This window comes from Silurus meridionalis, chromosome 1 (genome assembly GCF_014805685.1).
Source record: "Silurus meridionalis isolate SWU-2019-XX chromosome 1, ASM1480568v1, whole genome shotgun sequence".
NCBI classification, from domain to species: domain Eukaryota; kingdom Metazoa; phylum Chordata; class Actinopteri; order Siluriformes; family Siluridae; genus Silurus; species Silurus meridionalis.
The window spans coordinates 24338778-24360343 of record NC_060884.1 but is presented as its reverse complement, the minus strand read 5'-3'; the positions used below and the strand labels follow the sequence as shown (position 1 = coordinate 24360343).

The following is a 21566-nucleotide window of genomic DNA, read 5'->3' as shown; positions in this document are numbered from 1 at the left end:
ATTGCAACCTAAAATCTGCGTATTCATGAGAAAACAGGATCAGGAAGTGGTACACAATGCTGTGTGTACATGCATGTGCATATCTGCTATGCACTGACTTGTTAGACATACAAGGCCTCTGTGTGTGGATTTACGTACTCGATCAGTGTGCGTGTGCAGATGGTTGTGGAAGGCATCTGGCAGTGTGAAGGATTTGTAACAGACTGCACAATGTATGCTGCTGACCCTGTGTAGGAGTGGCTGTTGGTGCTGTCAGGAAACAATTTGTATGTCTAAAGAGAGACAAAAACACAATACGTGTTATAAAAAAAACACAGAGCACAATTGGCTTTTTACACACCACACACACATCAGCTCTGTAGTAGTGCTTTAATTGCGATGTGTTTTGTAATGCATTTTGATCATTTATTTAAATGTAATAATCTTCTTGTTTTGTCTTCTACCCCCTTTTCTACAATTCTTACAGTTGTCATGGAAACGGAAAAAAGAAAAATATATCCCTTATGGCAAAAATAGTTCCTAAAAAAGAGACAATGTAATAACCCAATGTTAATCAAGCAATAATTTGATTATCCTGTATGTTACTTTTTTAATATGAAAGACACCAAACACATGAGTCTAGAAGAAGAATCCCCCACAGAAATGGGGTTTAAATGAGATTTAGATTTTCCTCTATTCATATTTTACTTTCTGTGCTTTAAGAAAACGCACATTTACCAATTTAAGGAAAAATCCTTAAGCGTAAGGAGGCAGTAAAACAAGCCTTTTCAATCGAATTGTCAATGGAACTTGAGAAGAATTTATTTTCTGTCAATCAACATGCATATTTTATTGCAACATACAGTAGGTCAAAATGTGTTTTAACAGGCTGTCGTTTACATGGATCTAGCAGCTTGCTGGGTATTTGGGTATACCGGTTGTAAATTGCCTTAATGTAGCTGTTTTTTTTTATAAAGTTATACCCTCATGTGAAACTTTTATGTGAGAAAATAACCCGCTGTAATGACGAAACGAAAGAAGGAAGCTAAGATCCTGATTTTCTGTTGTGGTATGCGTACTGGCTCAGTTCCTCTAAATTATTCTTTCTTTCTCTTTTACAATTTCTCACCTCAGAATTGATTGCTAATAATTAGTAATCTGGTCTGTGGCTGCTCCGAACCCTTCAAACTGCTTCTATCATTATGATCGTCAGGTTTTCAACAATTATTAGAAGCATATTCACAAAATAACAGTACATCTGTAGTTTTAGAAACATTATTATCAGACTATAAGCAGTGTGTTTTGCTTAGCATCGATGCTCATTTTCATTCAGAACTTGTTCAAGGTCTGTGTTAGAGCTGTTCACTGTGTTTTTAATAGCTTGTGCATTGCTAATTTCTTTTTTATATACTCATTTGAACGTTCATCAGTAATTCAGCAACAACGCATGTAGAGATTTAATGGTGTGTATGCTCGGATTGCGTAATGGGAATGGATTCTGTTCATTACACTTTTATTATGAAGGCAAGGTTCTAGGCAAGTGTTTCAGTGTTTCAGTGTGGCTGTCTAGCGACTACAGATGACTGTAGAACAGGAAAAGTGGTGACTAATAATATTTGGGTTTCTGTTTACTAATGAAAGTGAAAAAGGCAGCAGGCTCACACAATATGCATTGTGTTGCCTATGCTAACACAAGACAAAAAACTTTGTGTATGTGTGTGGATTATATCCTATGATTGAAGTGAAGGGGGTTAAGTGGAATTGCTAACAGGGTTAGCCTGCTTTGTCTTTAAAATGGTTTGAAATCTCTAAGAAATCTTCAAGTGGATTCTGTGGAGACGTTGTACCACATGACTTCATACACATATTCCAGGAAAATCTACTGGGGGAAAGATGTGAGAAAAGTTGTGTGAAGAAGTGAAGAATTTTAAAGTAAATAATCCCATTTGTAGAAATGTAACCACACTTGAGATGTAGCGAATTTGTTTGTCATTATTTCCCTCACAAATGGCTTTAGAGATGCTCCCCACTATCATGTAACTGCTGCCTGTTAGGAATATGGTTGTCTTGTGTGACACTATATATTTTCAGCATTTATTAAATAAATAGTGAATAGGCAATGGGTTTAAGATAAGATAAGATATACCCCACAGTAGGGAAATTTCTTTGTTACAGCAAAGTTTACTCTATTCTATAGTTATAGTCTGAATAAAGTTAAACAAACAAAGTTGGATTTTTTTAAAATCAAACAACCAGTGAATTTCTGGAAAAAGGGCTCTGAGGTAAATCATTGTTAATGTGGTGTGTGTTTTTAGGAACACTCACTCTTCCTCAGTGGGCATGTCTTTTTTCCACAGTATTGTCGAATGCTATTTTTTTTCCTTTGGGCTATCAGCTATTTTAATCTTTATTTTTACAGCACAATATAATGGAGCAGTGTGTAGTAGGGGTGGCTTGGTATGATACCAGAATGTAATACCTCGGTATCGATACAAAATCAATACCATAAGTCAGCGGTCCACAACCTTTTTTGCACCACGGCCCGGATTATTGTCAGACAATATTTTCAAGTACCGGCCTTTAAGGTGTGGCAGATAAATACAACAAAATAAAATATTTTCAAAAAATAAACGTGAATCCACTGTGTTGTTTTGTGCCTATTTTGTTCGCTTGAGGGTTTGAATTTAGCAGTAATGTATTATGTGTTAGCGGCCGGAGCCCCTTTAAGAAGGTAGCGGATGGAGGTAAGACATGTGACCGAGGCATATTCACATGCATCAAGAGTCATAGACAGATGTGATGGAGAGAAGCTAGTAATTTTCCAAAATAAAACATCGTTCAGAATCAGATAATAAATAAAACGGAAATAATGTAAGTTATGTATACTTTCTGTGCGGCCAGGAGATTGGGGACCACTGCCATAAGTGACAAATAACCACCCTCAAAAAATAAGTGAATTGAAAACAACTTAATTTAAATAATAGTAATAAAAATAGATTCATATCTTAATGCATTTGTATCAAAATGTAATCTACAGTGAACAGAGGTTACATTTTGATGTTGAAATAAAATATACAGTAATCCCCCGTTTATCGGGTCGGTTACGCTCCAAAAACACCCATGAAAACCCAAAAATGCTATTTTATGTATACAGTACTGTACTGTAATAACGTTTAGCTTCATTTTATAATGAATAATTATATTTTTATTTATAAATTTCATTATTTCTACATAAACCTCTATAAAAACAATATCCTCTAAGTGTTTTGGTCTATCGTGTTATTTGCGAGAGACCGGACAAAATTAGCTAAACAAATTAATTATGTGGCAAATGCAATTCTGCGATAAACCTGGGGCGTGAGATTCAAATGTAACTGAAGTATAATACAATAAAAATATATTCAAATCTTATGTTTTCTGGAAGATAGATTACATTTTAGCTTTGATAAAAAAAAAATGCAATTTATGCACATACATAAATTGTTATACTTATCTTTTCAGTATTTGAACTGTTCCACAGCATTTTGTGAAGCATTGCCACCTACATGTGAATTTCGGAACAGCAGCGTATGTAATACACAAATTCAGCAAAATTATGATATTGTACTGTTTGAAATATAATATATATACCAGTATTTTTCCAGTACCGGTATACTGCGACTCTGTAGTGTGTAAATATGCAGAATTGGTTTATTTGAGGAGAAACTTTCTGCTGAGGGGAATGTTCTCTTTTTCTTAGTGAAACCGAGCATCTCATAAACGATACCGGTCTGCATTGCTCTTTCTCATTGTGTCCCCGATGGTTTTTGATCTCCTAAACTTCAATTTTTGCCCTGTTTGTGTCTACAGGCATGGTGTTCAGGCCAGCTGCCCTTTGACCTCAGCTATACAGGGGCAGCTCTGGGCACAGCTGGGTACCTTTCATGTGCCACTAACACCATGATTAACTCACTACTGTCCACCTACTGCTTTCATACAGCTCTAGTGCAATGTCTTCGCAGTAACGCACACACGTCAGGGTTAAGACCGTTTTCAGGAAATCTTTCCTTTATATCCGGCATTAACTACAGCTGCTGAGGGTGTTGAACTCCTTTCCTGCCACGTGCAGCTTTTCCTGTTTGAATTAACACACCCGAGTCTGCATGACATCTAATCAACGCCATCCTGACTTTAGAAAGATGCAGTGAAGCGTCTGAGGGTGTGGATTTATTTTTAGTAGCAGCGTTTTTTCTAAGTAGAACGTGAATGCTCGATTTTATATTCATGCACACATTTATCCTAATAGCTCATCCACACAGGTTTGTATGGCAGAAGCTCCACATAATTTTAGAAAGAATGCATCAAAGTAAATATATAATAGATAAACAATTTATAGCAATGCATTCAACAGGGTATACCTATGGGTTTATAAAATATTTATAAAAGGAGTCTTGGGTGTCGGTGCTTTCTAGCAGTCATGGGAGTCTCTTCAGGACAGAGGAGTTCGCTCTTTCCATCTTGTAGGTAACCCGATGAGCTGTCAGGCTTTTTGTCTTATTAGCTGCATTAATGTGATCAACTAGACAGACCAGTGAAGGAATGTCTATAAATAAAGCGATAAGAACGAATCAGTCTTGTAGACAAAGGGGCTTTAAACTTGGTGTGTTTTTTGTTATAAATCAAAAAATTTGAATTGTGATTTCACTGTGGTATAAGAGCAATATAATGTTATTTCTCACTCTCATGTTCTCACTCTCCAGTGTTCTGTATTGTTTAAAGACTATAATCACACCCATCTTGATGTCACCCAAATGAGGATGGGTTCCCGTTTTGAGTCTGGTTCCTCTCAAGGTTTTTTTCTCATAACATCTAAGGGAGTTTTTCCTTCCCACAGTCGCAATGGCTGCTCATCAGGGGTAAATACACATCGCTCACCTTAACTGTTCAATTCTGTAAAGCTGCTTTGAGACAATGTTTGTTGTGAAAAGCGCTAAAGAAATAAACTTGACTATAACACTTCAGATCATATTATGTAGGAAGCGAATTCACTTCAGGTGGTAAGAGGAAGTCCGCTTCTTTTCAGAAATGTTAGGAGATTTAAACAAAAAAATCTTCGTCAATCAGGGTGAGTGTAACGGAATACTTGATACAAGCAGTATAACCTCAACATCAGCTTGACCTTTAGCCGATTAGCGATTCCTGTGAATGCCTAATCAATTAGCCTTGCCAACCTGCCATGGTATATCTGTGCTCATCGTAAACAGCACGTACTAGCTAAAGATGCAGTGTGGTTGAAGGAAAAATGGCCGAATGCTGGCGGTATAGGAGAAAAATATGAAGATATAACTAAATAAACTAAAACGAAATCACTACAATATAGTTTAGAGCACATAGGAATCACACCGGGTCAGTTCTGATGTCTTGTGCACGTCAATCTCCATCCTATCAAATCACTTTATTACAAACCAAAATTCGAAAATATGAAGAAACACTCAGGTGTGTAGTAAAACAAGTGCCACAGTCAAATTCCACCAGTTCTAAATGTGGAGTCTCTTTATCGCCCTCTTGTTTACACTCCTTTTCTCTCTTTCTCTCCCTGGCTTTTATTATTATATTTATAGTATTGTAACTTCACAGCTCCTGAACATCATCATATAGAGTATTTTACTGTCCCCTGACTCAGTAATTATGTTTCGTCTTTTTATTTCTAACAGCGATCTCGTTCTCACTGTACAGTAGCTTTAAATCAGCGTGAAATCCCTAGGAAGTACACTGTGTCGTGGGGAAACCCTGAACCGCAGATGAGTCATAGAGTGGTCTACTTTTTCTTCAACGTTGCTGGTTTCATAGTGCTGAGGTGGAAGTCATGCGTTAGTCATAGCTTTTTACTGCTTAGCAACCTGAAATATCTTTCACTGGAACATGAGTACTGGGGCTCCATCCTGCAATGCTCTGAACATTATGGGAAGCGGTTATAGTTCGTCGCACCTGAGCCTTGCGGTGTGTGAACACGCTGACATCTTGCTAGTAAACGTGTTTGGTTAACAAATATTCACGTGTCGTTCTTGAACACCCCCTTTTTTTTTGCTGTTTTCTTTTAAAGTGTAGTACTCCATTTATTAGATCTTTATTGTTTATATTTTATCTTCATTAAAGCAATAATAAGGGGGGTTTAGTATCTCTGGGCTTCTTTCCACATTATAAAGGAGAACAGCATGTACCCAGTGTGTTCTGTGTCACAGATGATGATGGAACACTGGATCAGTGATTATGGTAAATTAGATATGCTGAGCAAAGCGCCTACACACACAGCTGGAAGTACACGTTTGCACGCTTTCTCTGTCTCTCTCTTTCCCAGAAGTAGGGCACTAACTCAGGAGAGGTAAAACCTGAAAAACAAACAGTATGTAATGGCCATCGGGTGCACAGGCATACACTTATACACATGCGCACACAACTGGAATAGTAAGTTGCTCTACTGGCACACAGGTTGAAGGTCTTTCGCTTTTAGATAAGTGTGTGTATGAGAGAGACCGAGAGAGATTGTGTGTTGGCTTTAGAGAGATACAGACACTGATAGACATTTACTCTGGGCATCATAAGCGACGACAGAATCAAGGGAAGCTAAATAGCCTGGTGAGAACCTGAACAAGTTTGTTAATAATGCAAGTTTAATACCCCATGTAATAATCTGACTGATTGGTTTTATTAGTTTTAATATACAGTGAAATTATATTTCTCTAAAGGTCTTCAATTTATGATGTCCTTTTTTTTTTTTAATTTTTATAGAATACAACGCAATACACAGTGCTGTTATACCATGATGACGTGACCGCGTTATCAAAATGGCACTGAGACACGACAGCAGCTGCACTGATATCGACAATGCAGTACAAGGGTTTGTTTGTGTTTTTGTGTAGCTCCAGTGTGATTGCGGTGTTGGTTACATGGATCATACACTGCATTATCATGTTTTTGTTTTTTTTATTAGCCAGACAAAATACTGAATATCAGTCGATTCTCATCAGTTCTGTTCGCTTGGTTGGTTTGTTTCTTTTTGTACTTGGCCACATCATTTTTTTTTCTAATGATAAAAACCAACATATGTGTGTTAGATCTTTAGTTACTCGGCTTTGCCCAGAGTTAAAACCCGGGCTGTACTTTGTTTAACCAGCGGTGAATCATTAGAGACGGGTCACGTTTAGTGCACTCTGGACTCGATGAGACGAACTGAAATGCTCGTTTTCATGGATATGATTTTTAATCAAAGTAGAAGCAGATCCCAGAGCGTATCCGTGTTCTAACTGGTATAAATAAGTGAAACCTGCAGTGGATTTCATATTTAATGTTTTATTCTTGTATTGGATGCTATCAGGCTATGAAGCAGGGTCTCATTCTAGTTTGCATTTCAGATATAAAGTTGTAATGATAATTTAAAGTATTTGGCTGAGCAAAAAGGGATTTATAGAATAGAAGCCGATCGGGTAAATGTGAGAAAGTGGACTGTACCATATTACAAGCTTTTGTGGAACTGAACAGAGCTCAGAAGCATCTCTAAAAGATTGTTCTTTTAGGGTTCATTTGTTGTTGAAGTGGATACAGACACATGGATATTTTCTACTGTAGGCTATAATAACCTAAATAATAACTAGAAGTCTGTAATGAAAAATGTATTGTACCTATTTAATTTGTCCAGTGTTGCTTTTGTGATTGAATAATATAATTAATATTTTAATGTGGACATCACATGGCAGTTATTATAGTGCAATATGCAGCAGAGCTGTACAGATGTATGCAGTACTCCCAGCATGCAACTGTACCTTAAGCTCTGTCGCCCTCAGTGGCTCTCATCGAATCTGTAACTGGATTCACAGCTCGGGAGTGCCGGCCCCCACTGTTTTTTCCGAGATCAGATTTCCATGGCTTTTGTGAATGTGAGTGTGCATGCTCTATGAACTGTCTGTGTGTGTGTGTGTGTGTGTGTGTGTGTGTGTGTGTGTGTGTGTGTGTGTGTGTGTGTGTGTGAGCTAATCCAGCTGCACGCTATTAGCCTGCGTGTCTGTAAGGTCAACCTGCTGCCTGTCATTGTGGCCCTTTAAACAGAGGTGCTGGCTTATCTTCTGATAATCAATCTACAATTTGAGCTTCAGATATTTCACGTCGGTTTTTGTAAAACACATTCATCTTGTTTACGTATCAGTCTCGCACCCCAGCCGTGTCATGTTGCTGGAGTCTGGTATGTTTTATCAACATTCATGGTTAAGATCTACCTGCTTTTACCTAAATAGGCTGTCTGAATGACGTGGCAGATATTATCATGCAGACATATGCACTACATAAACCCACAATTGTCTAGGTTGCCTGTATACTGTATATACTATATGCCTGTATCTAATATATATCATTACAATGTCCCTTAACTGGAACTCTAAAATGTTCCAGCATGACAGTGTTATGGTATATGCTCTGACCACAGTATGAGCCATATTTATTTAAAATATATATATTTTTTCTTCATTCCTTCTCTTGTTTCTCCTTTTTGTGTATAGAAAAACTGTTGTAATACTCTGTATATGTATGTACTTTTGTATTACAGCTAAAAAATAAAGCTTTCAGGTTAGTATATGGTTGTTTCTGGTGCTTGTCTGCCTGGCAGCTATGATCAGTTCTTATCCCGGATGCCTGGGCTGCTCTTTTCTTTTTCCACCGCCCAAAAATATAGATGTGTATTTAATCAACCTTTTTTTTTCCTGCAAAGAATAGTTAAACAGATATTACAAAGATGCATCTCATATATAATAGAGCAGGTTTTTCAAATGCATTTATGTCAAATGCATATATGAGTAAATGCACTTTGAACGAACTTTAATCTTATCAGCTCATGGTGTTTATAGCTACTTTTTTTTTTTTTTAATCAAAAGGTCAAAATAGTCATCCTGTTTATAAAAAAAAAAAACTTCTTTGGTGTAGTCAGTGCAAAGTGTTTCAGTAGACTTGAGCAAAAATGTATTTATGATTTGTGTTTTTAGGAGAAAGTACTGCCAGTTAAAATATCCTGCTAGGAAAAGCAGACTTCATTCTACGAAATCGAAGCAAATGGACTTGTAGGGCTTCACTATGGTTATACCTTTCTCAATCTGTTTGTCGTTTCTGTCCCTCTACTCATGTTGAGATAACAATACCTCAGAAACGGCCAAGATCCATGATAGCACTTTTCCACATAGGCCTAATGTTGTCCTTTTTTGGTGTTACTTTGTTCCGCAGGTTGTTGGAGACGGACAGTAAATCGCTGCGCTCGGTGAACGGCTCTCGGAGAAACAGCGGCTCCTCACTGGTGTCCAGCTCCTCGGCCTCTTCCAACCTCTCGCACCTGGAGGAGGACTCGTGGATCTTATGGGGGCGTATCGTCAACGAGTGGGAGGATGTGCGCAAGAAAAAAGAGAAACAGCTGAAGGTAAAATCACAAAAGAAACTCGTCATACATCGACAAAATGTTTTCTTCCCTCACCTCAAAACTTAGATTATGTCTTTGGCTTAATAAAGTATAGTTTTGTCTTTAGGATCAGAATCAGAAAAAGCTTTATTGCCAAGTATGTTTGCAATTATGAGGAATTTGTTTTGGTAATAGAAGCTTCCAGTTGCACATTTTTTTTTTTTAAGTAAAACAAAAAAATAAAAAAGCAATTAAATAAAGAAGTACGTTTTATTGCACATTAACAGTAGAGATTCAGATTAGTAAAAGTTGTATTGCACGGATGTTTTATTTTATTGCACAATTGGCAGAGCGTTTAAGTGTTCATGAGGTAGATTGTAAAATTTTTATTATAACTTTTTGCATAAACTCGGGATATTTAAATGTATATTTTCCTGTTAATGGTGGAGCTTTAACTTTTCTGTCCGAGCATTACACTCGGATCCTTCTCATATTCCCTTTCCAAATACAGTATTTGCATGAACATACTTCCACACCCTTAATATTTCTTACTCAGACAGTAAGCTGGCAGACTGACATGACCAGTGATATCATAGGAGCACATGCACAGCTGCTATACACAGACACAATTAACGACATTTGCAAATATTTTTGTCATCACTGCCTCGGTTCAGCACTTTCAAACTCGCAGCAGAAGATGCAAATACCAGCGCGGTGACCATGCCAAGTGTCAATCCAGGTCATTTATTTACTCACTTATTTACCTTATTTAATAGTCATTCAGCTGCATGATGGAAACTTGCATTCATTTCTGCATATCACTGTATTTAAATACACTGTCAATGCAAATCAATACATCACAAATTGATCATAAAGTGTTACTAGGTGCTTTCAAAGTAAATGCTCTTGAATGGACTGGTTAGGGTAGCTTCTCCCTCATCATCCCAGGATGCACTGGAAAAAAGGGAGAGAACATATCATATAATTTAAAACAAATATTAAGATTCTCATGAAAACAGGACTTAATTGTTTTTAATAAATGCCATTTCTACAAGTTTTAGTTACTTGTTTCTATCACGCAGAGTAAATATGATCAGTTTGTGTAGTATTAATGCGATCCATTTACATTATAAGATCGAGTGAGAATGTTGGTGCTGACAAGAAGAAAGGAGTGTAGTATGAATAATCCAATTTACATAAGGGTGGTTTAATAGTACAGTGGAAAATTACAATGCTGCGTGACAATCGAGTTTGGACACATTCTGCTGAGGGTGCAGTCTTATTATAATATAATCCATATTTTCCTTATATGGAACCAGTGTACACATTTGAATTAGAATATTTTTTTTCTTGTTTTGTTTACAGAATAATTCTGATTCATTATGATTGATGGATGAATGGATAGATAGAACATTACCAATGAAACACAGCAATGAAATGCAGTTTAACAGCTACCATAAGTGCAAGTAGTAGCAACTGTGCTACTGTGCATGTAAAAGCATGTAAAAAAAAAAAAAAATAATAAAATATATAACACACACACACACACATATATACACACATATACATGTATATATGTTATATATAAATAAATAATGTACACATACATGTGTCCTTATATTTGCTGTTAAAATTATAATGCAGCTAATGCATTCAAACTTTGCTTCCAATTGAATATTTTTATATATTTTGTGTGTGTGTGTGTGTGTGTGTGTGTGTGTGTGTGTGTGTATATATATATATATATATATATATATATATATATATATATATATATATATATATATATATACACATACACAGTGGAACCCACTTATCTCGACCTTGGTTAACTCGACAACCCTATTAAGTCGACGTTTTTGAAGTGGAACCGCCAAATTCTCGCTTTCTCTAAGCATTTTTTTTTATCGGTTATGTCGAGATAGATATATATATATATATATATATATATATATATATATTTTGTCTTTTTTCCAAAGACAAAAAGATGTAGCTAAGTTAGTTAATTGGATCCACAATTCAGAGTAAGCAATTAGACACACAGTGGCATATATAAGTGGTCCATGACTCTTGACACGAGTGTACAGGCTGCACTGCAGGTCTTTTGCCCCTGACTATTCATTTCTAAGGTGGCTGGAGAGTAGAATAGGGAGGTTGTTGTATTTTTGCACCTGCAGCAACACCATTCGTCAGTAATCATTAGGGGGTGCTGTCACATTTTACACTGTTGCATTTCCCCTGCTGTTGTTCCTCTGTGACAGGCTAACATTGAGCCATATGGGGTAAAGTATGTATGCTTGGCTATAGATTAGATTCATGGGCAGTGTGTGGGTGTGGGGTTTCAGCACATAATGGGGAACAATTCATCTCGGCCTGACAAGTCAAATGTCAAAACATGACAAGTCAGAGAGGTGTGTATGTGTGTGTGTGTGTGTGTGTGTGTGTATATTTTTATTTATAAAATATATATAAAATATATATGGGTGTGGGTGTGTGTGTGCATGCTTGTGTTTGTAGGCCTTTTCTAGTGTTCTGTCTGTCCTCTGGTTGAGTGTGCATATCAGTGTCTGAGCAACTTGTGTCTGTGACTGTATGTGTGTATCTTTCTGTTTATCTGTCTGTCTGATTATGTTACTGTCTGTGTGTATATTAGTTTTTTTGGTGTGTGTGTGTGTGTCTGCCTGTCTGTCTGTGTGTGTATGTGTACTCCATTTTCAACCCCTTACTGGATTCTTAGGTTGTAGATCTTCTCAGCCTGATTCCGTGTTCTCTTCGTCACTTGAGTAAGTCGTGTCAGCAGTGTTGTGCAGGAAAACTCTGGGCCTCTGCTGAGAATCTCGGACCAGGCTATATTTAGCACCCTGGAAATGCATTATCATGAAACAGACCCAGTGCTCGTTTCAAACAGCAGTATGCACAAGCTCTTGTTCAATTATTATTAATGAGTGGAAAACATGCATTTGTACTGGGAGACTTTTAAAATGAATAAATATTTATTTAATTTTTTTGCCTTGCATCACCTCAATCACTTTTCCAAACTGACTCGAGTTTACTGCTGGTTGCCACGGTTTCATTTGTCCTGTTTTTTTCCTCACAAGCATGCTTTTTTTTTAATGGAAATTGTTGTACGTCATACATTAATTTCGCAGCACTCAATAAACCAAATGTGATCACGATACGTCCAAAAGCACACAGTAATTACAAACATAAGATAGTAGTTAATTGTGATTAACAGTGTTCTCACGGAAATGCTAACTGTACAACCTGTTACATGCTGTTAATGCATTACCATTAAAATCACCCAAGACCTTCATAAGGTTAAAGATGATTCTTCAAGCATCAGGTTTTATTTCGCATTTAGATATATTTAAATCGATAAACTGCAACATCTTTTGCTTGACTAGCGAATTACTTTTAAATCCACTGTGAAAAATTAATAATGTGCACCAGTAGGTAAAAGCAACCCACTGTTCTTTTCACTCATTGGTAGTCTATTTCTCATTTACGAAAAATTCCATGTTGTCTGGAAGGCTTTACTAGTTATAGCCATAGTGTCTCAGGTGTCTTTGCTCTATACTTCTGTACAGGAACTGGTCAGGAAGGGCATCCCGCATCACTTCCGGGCGATAGTCTGGCAGCTTCTCTGTAGTGCCCAGAATTTGCCCATAAAGGACCAGTACTCGGAACTGCTGAAGATGACGTCACCGTGCGAGAAGCTGATTCGCAGAGACATCGCCCGCACATACCCCGAGCACGAGTTCTTTAAGGAGAAGGACAGCCTTGGTCAGGAGGTGCTCTTTAACGTCATGAAGGTACGCTCTCTTTAACTCTACTGCTTTTTGATTCACCGATCAAGATAATGCTTCACTGCTTTACTACCAGATGCTTCCTGGCAGCAGAAGTCGATTAGTACAACTAAATGAACTAAATAATAACATTCAAATGAGTTTGCTGTCAATGCACGGACTAGTCATCAGTAATATGTAAAGTCATTGTAACTGTTTGGAGTGAAACCCATGTGACCTCAGCATGACCACTGCTTTCTTAAAACCAGTTTCTTAACAATAACCCAATTCCTGCAAAAAAACTAAAAGAAAAAGCTGGACGGTCCTTGACATATTTAGCTAAACAGTCCTTATTAGAGCTAATGCTGCTCGTTAGCAAGCTCAGACAATCACTTTTCTTGCAGAACAAACAATTCCTACAGTCATCATCTTTTCTTTGTCTTGTCGACTGAAGCTCTGCTGGTTTGCTGACAGTGTCTTGCTTAGTTCCTGACTAATTTCCCCTCGATTCCAGCTGATTCAGGATAAACTCACTTTCAGTTCTCGAATCATCTCACATCGGTTGTGAAATAAATCTGTGGTTAAACTAAGATATGGTGCACTAAGGCACCAAAGAGAGGTGGATGGATATGAGAGTATAGTGTGTAAATGTTTTTATGCCAGACCCAGCTGCAAAAATCACCATAGTTTCAGTAATGCTGATTTCTTGTGGACTTCGTGTGCGAAATTTTTCATTTTGCTTCACGAAATGATGGAGGTTCACAAAATGTGTAAATACATTTAAAATAAATAATTGAGGTTTTTTAATTTCTCAACATTAATATTTCACTCACATTAAAAAATATATATTCTTTTTATTTTTTTTTTTTTTTTTTACCTCAATTAATTTACCACAGTTTTCTGTTATGTTTTGAATATTTTATTTTATTTTTTTATTTTATTTATTTTAACAGCATGCACGTTTTGTGTATAAAATTAACTGATCAGTTTAGGCGATTGTGCAGATCGAATTGTGATACAATTGACTCTGTGGTCTTTACTCTTTTAAAGTCCTTGAGTCAGATACGGTCTCATTTAAAGCTGTTATTTGTGAACTGCTTTGTGACTTAGACCCTCATTTAGGCTCACTTCCTGTTGTTTCAGGCCTACTCACTGGTGGACAGGGAAGTAGGATACTGCCAGGGGAGCGCATTTATTGTCGGCTTGCTGCTCATGCAGGTGACCACAACTATGTAACTATATAATTAACTAAAAATTACATCGAAAATTTTTTATGTCTGGACTAAACTGTGCTAATCGGTGTGCTCGTCATTTGTTTATTTTCTTAGATGCCAGAAGAGGAGGCATTCTGTGTTTTTGTGAAGCTCATGCAGGAATACCGTCTGAGGGAACTGTTCAAACCCAGCATGGCGGAATTGGGTCTCTGCATGTACCAGTTTGAATGTATGATTCAGGTATGTTCAAAAAGCATCCCATGTTATCATCCATGTCTTGTTCTAATAGTCAGGATTGCAGGATGTTACAGGAGTATTAAAGGGATTAATGCACCAAGAATCTGAACGTCAAGCCAAAACTGTTGTTCAATGTAAATTTATAATAATATGCATAAGTAGTCGCCCCCTTTACCTGTTCTACCATTAAATCCATCATTAAATCGTGAATCGAATATGGCACAACCCTCATGGGGCCTGGAGGTGTGAGAGAAAACACAGCAAGCATTTATGGACAGCAATAATTTGACACGCCAACTCCGGAGAAGCTGCTTAGATATAAGAATTTGTTCAATAGACAGTTATAGTCTAGATGTGTTGGTAGCGTTATAGTGTAGCATCCCCTCACCCGCATGGATTCGTCAGCAGGGAATGGGAAACTGGACAAGATTGAGGATGAGTTCGATAGAGCCATATACAGTGTAATAAAAAAAAAATGTTTGACTATGCTTTAGACTGTAGATTGGGGCAAAGCTTTACCTTTTAACAGAATGGAAAACCTAAGCATCTTTCTTCACATATTATGCAGTGGTTCAAAATCAAGAGTCTCAAAGGTAGGGCAGAGCTCAATCTGATCACCAGCTCCCTCAATCAATCTTACAAGCATTGTGACAATTTTACCTTTGTGTCACAATTTAAGAAAAAGTCATAGATGTTGTTTAAATGATGCTAAGTCGATTTCCTTCCTAGTTTTCTATAGTTACGTATGAGCATTTCCTTAAGAGAGAGGGAATAATTAATTAATATTCTGATTTTCTACACTGACTTTCATCTTTTTCTTCTGTCTCTCTCTTTCAGGAGCAACTGCCTGAGCTGCACATTCATTTCCAGGCCCAGAGTTTCCACACCTCCATGTACGCCTCATCGTGGTTCCTTACCATCTTTCTCACCTCCTTTCCTCTTCCTGCTGCTACAAGAATCTTCGACATATTTGTGTGTGAGGTGAGAAAACCTGTATACAGGGTGCAGGCTTGATTTGCAGATTAATATATATATATATGTGTGTGTGTGTGTGTGTGTGTGTGTGTGTGTGTTTTATTTATATGCTTCAACACCGGCTTTCATGTGTGCTGTTTTTCTTTCTTTCCTCGGGTTGTACTTATGCCTTATACTGCAAGCTAAAATGAAATGTTAAAATAGTAGCCAATGGTGCCCCCTTTTGGATAAAAAGGATTATTGCAGATATTTTAATAAAGATTTTCCTCTCTTCCTGTAACGTTAGGGTTTGGAGATAGTGTTCCGGGTCGGCTTGGCCATCCTTCAGATGAATCAAGCAGAACTCATCCAGTTAGACATGGAGGGCATGTTACAGGTTTGATGCATTTCTGTGATTTTTTTTTTGTTTGTTTTTTTGTTTTGTTTTTTGTACATTTAGGCTCCATTACACTGCTAAAATCCCAATGATGTGTTTCAATGTGTAAGGAGATAACTTGTGCACTAAAAAGTGGACTTGAGTGATTTAGTATCACTTACGTGTGATCATTTTTGTTTGTTTTTTAATAATATCGGTATAAAATCTCGTCAGTGTCAAAGTGAAACTGACCTTAATGGACCTTTTGGAATCAGAAGTGCAAACATGCAAATTAGCGTCTAACATGAAACATTGGCATGGTTACCCAATCACTTTAGGAACCCTTTTTTTTTTTTTTTCATTTTAATATAATTTTGATAAACCTTGTCAAGTAAATGTAATAGATTTATAAAACCTTTACCTGGCAGAAACAGATTTGCACACGTTCAATACGTACTTTACGTATTGATACATATAAACATATATATAAATGATCTAATAATACACTATTATAATACATTACTAAAAAGTCATAATTTTGTATCAATATTATAACGTGTGATGCATGTGCTAAAACTGTTTTCACTAATGCCATATAATCTGACACCCCAAATATCATATACCTTAAGCTTAAAAACTCTAAATCAGAAGCTTTTTATGTGAAGCTAAAAACTGCACACTTTTGTGCTTCTCTAGTACTTTCAAAGAGTAATCCCTCATCAGTTGGACAGTGGACCAGACAAAGTAATCCAAGTCGCCTATCAAGTCAAGTACAACGCCAAGAAGATGAAAAAGTAAGTGTGCTTTCTGTGAACTCAACCGAAATCAGAGTTTTAAAAAAAAAAGTAGTTGTGTGGATTTCATTTGTGACTGTTTTTCTATGTTTGTAGGTTAGAGAAGGAGTACACTACTATAAAAACCAAGGAAATGGAGGAACAAGTGGAGATAAAGGTGAGGCCACAGCATTGTTATGAGAGAAACAGAATTGTTTTTTTTTTATTTTTTTTACTTGATTCTGATCAATAATGACATGTTTTTTAAAAACTAATGCTTTTTTAAATGTATTTTTTATAAGTTCAAGTATAACTATGGTTCATGGTTTCCACAAATAAAAAAATAAAAAACAATGTAAAGGTCAAAGATAATAAGACTTTCTGAAAAGAAAGTGTACCGGTAAATAACTATAGAATGTTTATATATAATTGGTGATAGATTTTTTTCTTTTCACTTTTCAAATGAATGACACAGGGGTGAAAATGCTAAATTTCTCAGCCTACTGTTAAAACCTTAGGCAGAGGTGTCCAATCTTTTTCACAAAGGGTTGATGTGGGTGTGGTGAAGGGGGTCATATGACAACCAGGTACTTGCTTGGTTGGACACCACTGGTGTAAGATCTACATACACTAGATCATTCGTGGTGCCGGGTCAAAAACTATGGGACTAGAAATGTGTAATAGACGTCTGCTTTTTAATTTCCTTGAAACAGTCCATGCTTAAAAATGGCAGTCGAAATGATTCAGTAATGGTGTGTCGTCGTCCCCCCTTAAGCCCAAACAAAACTATTGCCTGCTATATTATATACTCCAGATTCATCAGTATCAGCATTTAGCAGACATTTGCGGCATTTAGCAGACGCCCTTATCCAGAGCGAGTATCAGACTATGGTTGTATTCACATCTTTGTTTTCTTTTTTGCAGAGACTTCGAACAGAGAACAGGCTGCTGAAACAGAGGATAGACACTCTGGAAAAAGTGAGTGTCCATTGGTCATTTAATAAAAAGTGTCGATCCATTCACTGTCTATCAGATCTCTCGATTACATCTGCGATCATCATGTTTATGATCGAGTCTCATATGACCTCATCTCTCACTGATGAGTCATTCTGACCATCCCATGAGCTCACACCTACTAACTTGGCTGTGTATCTGCAAATAACCATAGCTACTGACTGACCTAGGGTCATCAGTTCAGACAAGCTAATGTTCTATAACAATAAGAGGTTTGCTGTATGGGGCTTTTGATATGTGGTAATTGTGTTCTGTGAAACAGGTAAGACTTCTCTGTCTATCACTAACTGTACGGCTGCACAGGAACCCCGGCGGGTTGTGTGTAAATTAGTCTATGAGATGGTTCGTGAATGCAGCATGTACTCACACCGTTGCATGCTGGGTCATTAGCTGCTTGACACACGTCCATTTGGCCATGCATGGTTGAAAAGTGGCTACGAAATGTTCATGTTGGTCTATGAGTAAAGAAGAAAATGCATCAACTCCCCTTCCTCTGAAAGCATCCTGCATGAGACACTTAACTGTGTACTGACCAAAACGATGAACGAGTCCCCGTATTTTTAACTACTCGCCTAGATGAAGCGTTCATAAAAGAGCATGGCACTCACTAGTATTCACTGCTTCTTGCTGCTTCTTTCCTGCTTGCACTGTTTTTCAGCCTCACACTTGAGGATGCTGTAGCGTCATAGTTTGTCAATTCTATCATGCTTTCACACCCATATTGCTGCATCTATGCTGTTGTTTTTCTACCCTGTAATTCTCAGGTTGATTGGGCTCCCATATATTTATAGATATAGATACATACATACATACATACATACAGCGCTTCGAAACAAATGAGACCACTGCAATTTACTCCTAAATCAGCATCTCTCTAAGTATACCAATCATTTTATGCCAGTCTTTGTTTAATTTCTACACAAGCACACCACTCCTTTTGCAGTGTGACCGATTGGATGGTAAAAAGTGCTAGAAGTCTTTCAAGGGTAATTGGAAAGATAGAACCATTGAACATGCCAAAAACAGTGAAAAGAGAGGTTTTGTGTGAAGAAGAAGAAAAAAAAGGTCAGTAACAAACGAGATGACCATAAACTTATTCGAATGTCAATCAAGAATCGTAGGCTGACCTCAAGTGACCTTCAACAACAGTGGCAAACTGAGACTGGGGTGAAATGCACGACAAGAAGGGTTAGAAACGGGCGTCAACACGCAGGGCTGAAGTCTTACAAAGCCAGAAAAAAGCCCTTCATCAGTGAAAAGCAAAGAAGAGCCTGGCTAAAGTGTGCAAAAGACCTCAGGAATTGGACTGTAGCGGACTGGAGTGAGAATCTTTTCTGATGAGTCCAATTTTCAGCTTTGCCCGACACCCGGTCGTGTTTTGTTTAGATGGAGACTTGGAGAGGCCTACAACTCACAGTGTCCTGCACCAACTGTAGTATATGGAGGAGGGGCCAGTGATGATCTTCAGCAAGGCTGGATTTGGACAGATTTGTCTTTGTTAATGGCGCATGAATCAAGCCAAGTACAGGGTTGTTCTAGAAGAACATTTGCTTCCTTCTGCTGAGACAATGTTCCCTAATTTAGAGGATTGGATTTTCCATGAGGATAATGCACCATGCCAAACAGCCAGATCAATCAGGGTCTGGATGGAGGATCACCAGATCAAGACCCTGTCATGGCCAGCCCAGTCTCCAGATTTGAACCCTATTAAAAACCTCTGGAATGTCATCAAGAGGAAGATGGATGGTCACAAACCATCAGGCAAAGCTGAGCAATTTGCTTTTTTGCAGAAAGAGTGGTATTAAGTTACCCAACAGCAATGTGAAAAAACGGTGGAGAGCATGCCAAAACGCCTGACGCAGTGGTCTCTTTTTTTTTTTTTCTTCTTTTTTTTTTTCCAGAGCTGTATATATACACTATATTGCCAAATGTATTGGGTCACCTGGTCAAAAGTATGGTATTTGCTTTTTAAGCATCGCATTCCACATTTAGTCGTAATTTGCTTCTATATTTCCCTCCACTCTTCTGGGAAGATGTTCCACCTGATTTTGGAGTGTGCTTATGGACATTTGTGTTCATCAACCTCAAAGGTTTTAGTAAAGGGTGAGAAGACCTGAGGTGCAGTCAGCATTCACCTTCATCCTTAAGGTGTTCAGTAGCGATGAGATCAAAGCTCTATAGCAGGCCACTCAAGATCTTCCTATCCAAAGCATGTAAACCAGATCTTCATGGAGCTCGCTTTGTGCACAGGGGCATTGCCAAGTTCAAGTGAATGCAACATTTTATTACAGCGCATCTTAAGACGTCCTGTACAATTGAGTGCCTCCAGGTTTGTGGTAACAGTTTGAAAAAGAAGCACATATAGCAGTAAAAGGTCAATTGACCCAATACTTTTGGCAATATTGTGTGTGTGTGTGTGTGTGTGTGTGTGTGTGTGTGTGTGTGTGTGTGTGTGTGTGTGTGTGTATTATAGTAGAAACTGTTAAATCTGCTACAACCTTACAACCAGGGTGGAAAAAGAACAGTGTTCTGTGTGGAAAATATCACTTTTGTTGTTTTTCTTACATGAAATATCCTTTGGTCTTTCTCTCTTTCTGCCTTTCTTTATGGATTTTCTCTTTGTAGGAAAGTGCTTCCTTGGCAGATAGATTGATCCAGGTATAATCTACATTCCTCACTACTGCCACTCTTTTCTTCGTTCTTTTCAATTTATTTATTACATTTTTTTTTAAGGAAAGCACGTTTTGAGCCTTAATATTTTGAAGCCATTTCCACTTACTTGGACAGCCGGTGGGATGTGAATGTTTGAGTCAGTCGTAGAAATCTGCATGAGCTAAAACAATAGACACGAATGAAACGATCGCATGACGCTTCAACATCCCGAATCAATTGACCGAGTCCAAGTAAAGGGAAAGATAAATCAAGCAGATCCTTAAACATACCTTCTCTTTTATAGCTCTTTTGGCTTTGCATGTTTGAAATTACAAGCTTCAATTAGATTAATTAAATTATACCTGATATTGATAATTCAGAAAAAAACTGTCCGTTTGGTGTAAACCTAAATTTTATTATAGATATAAAGTCGCTTCCTAGAGAAACATATGGCCATACATGTGTCTAACATTTGTGTATAAATAATTTAATGAGATCCATTCAGGATAAATCACCAATGTAAAAGACGCTAACAGCATGTTGATACCTTTGAATTCGACATCCAGCTTTAATATTTCTACCATGCAATTTAATAATTTCCCCATCGCTCCCAACTTGGTTCACCTCGTCCGTCTGTTGTCCCTGAACGCTTGCGTCAGGGTCAGGTGACGCGAGCCCAGGAGGCAGAGGAGAATTACCTGGTCAAGCGGGAGCTGGCCACGGTGAAACAGCAGTGCGAGGAGGCCTGTGCGCAGCTTGAGCAGGCCCAAGGCCTCATCAGACAGCTCCAACAGCAGCAGCCTGTGGTAAGGACCATGCACAGACTGCACCCCCTCCTGGATGGGAGGACTGCATCTGAGCCTGCTGCTCAGTGGACACTATGGGGCAGGCATTGCGGTAGCATGTTATTGAGAGAGTCATTGATGCCTTACCAAGTGACTCATTCTGAAATTGCCAGTTGTAGTGGTTAGGGGAGATTATTTGTGCATAGCAGCTCAGCTCATTAGCATACTTGGTGATGCTAAACAGCCTCGTGAATATGTATGAGCTGACAGATAACACGTGAGGTGTCGGGATAATCTAAACCTTGTGTGTTAAATTTATATCTCATCACTTATTTACCCATCACAGTCGTATGCTGCTGTTTTCCGACACACCGTTTTTGAGCTT

General features: G+C 37.8%; 1 protein-coding gene across 8 annotated transcripts in view; it reads left to right on the top strand.

The window, feature by feature from the left end:
* The window catches only part of evi5b (ecotropic viral integration site 5b), a 61529-nt gene that overhangs the window by 20088 nt on the left and 19875 nt on the right, over window positions 1-21566 (top strand). For 5 of the 8 annotated variants that reach the window (XM_046855324.1, XM_046855333.1, XM_046855315.1 and 2 more), the window contains exons 3-13: window positions 9223-9412; window positions 12979-13203; window positions 14320-14394; window positions 14505-14630; window positions 15465-15608; window positions 15889-15978; window positions 16654-16751; window positions 16848-16908; window positions 17655-17708; window positions 20370-20402; window positions 21056-21202. In XM_046855324.1, coding sequence (XP_046711280.1) covers window positions 9223-9412; window positions 12979-13203; window positions 14320-14394; window positions 14505-14630; window positions 15465-15608; window positions 15889-15978; window positions 16654-16751; window positions 16848-16908; window positions 17655-17708; window positions 20370-20402; window positions 21056-21202 — 1243 coding nt within the window. Of the gene's footprint in view, window positions 1-6462; window positions 6595-6747; window positions 6857-9222; window positions 9413-12978; window positions 13204-14319; window positions 14395-14504; window positions 14631-15464; window positions 15609-15888; window positions 15979-16653; window positions 16752-16847; window positions 16909-17654; window positions 17709-20369; window positions 20403-21055; window positions 21203-21566 lie in introns of those variants that run through there. The other 3 variants (XM_046855374.1, XM_046855348.1, XM_046855357.1) reach the window with 3 other exon arrangements.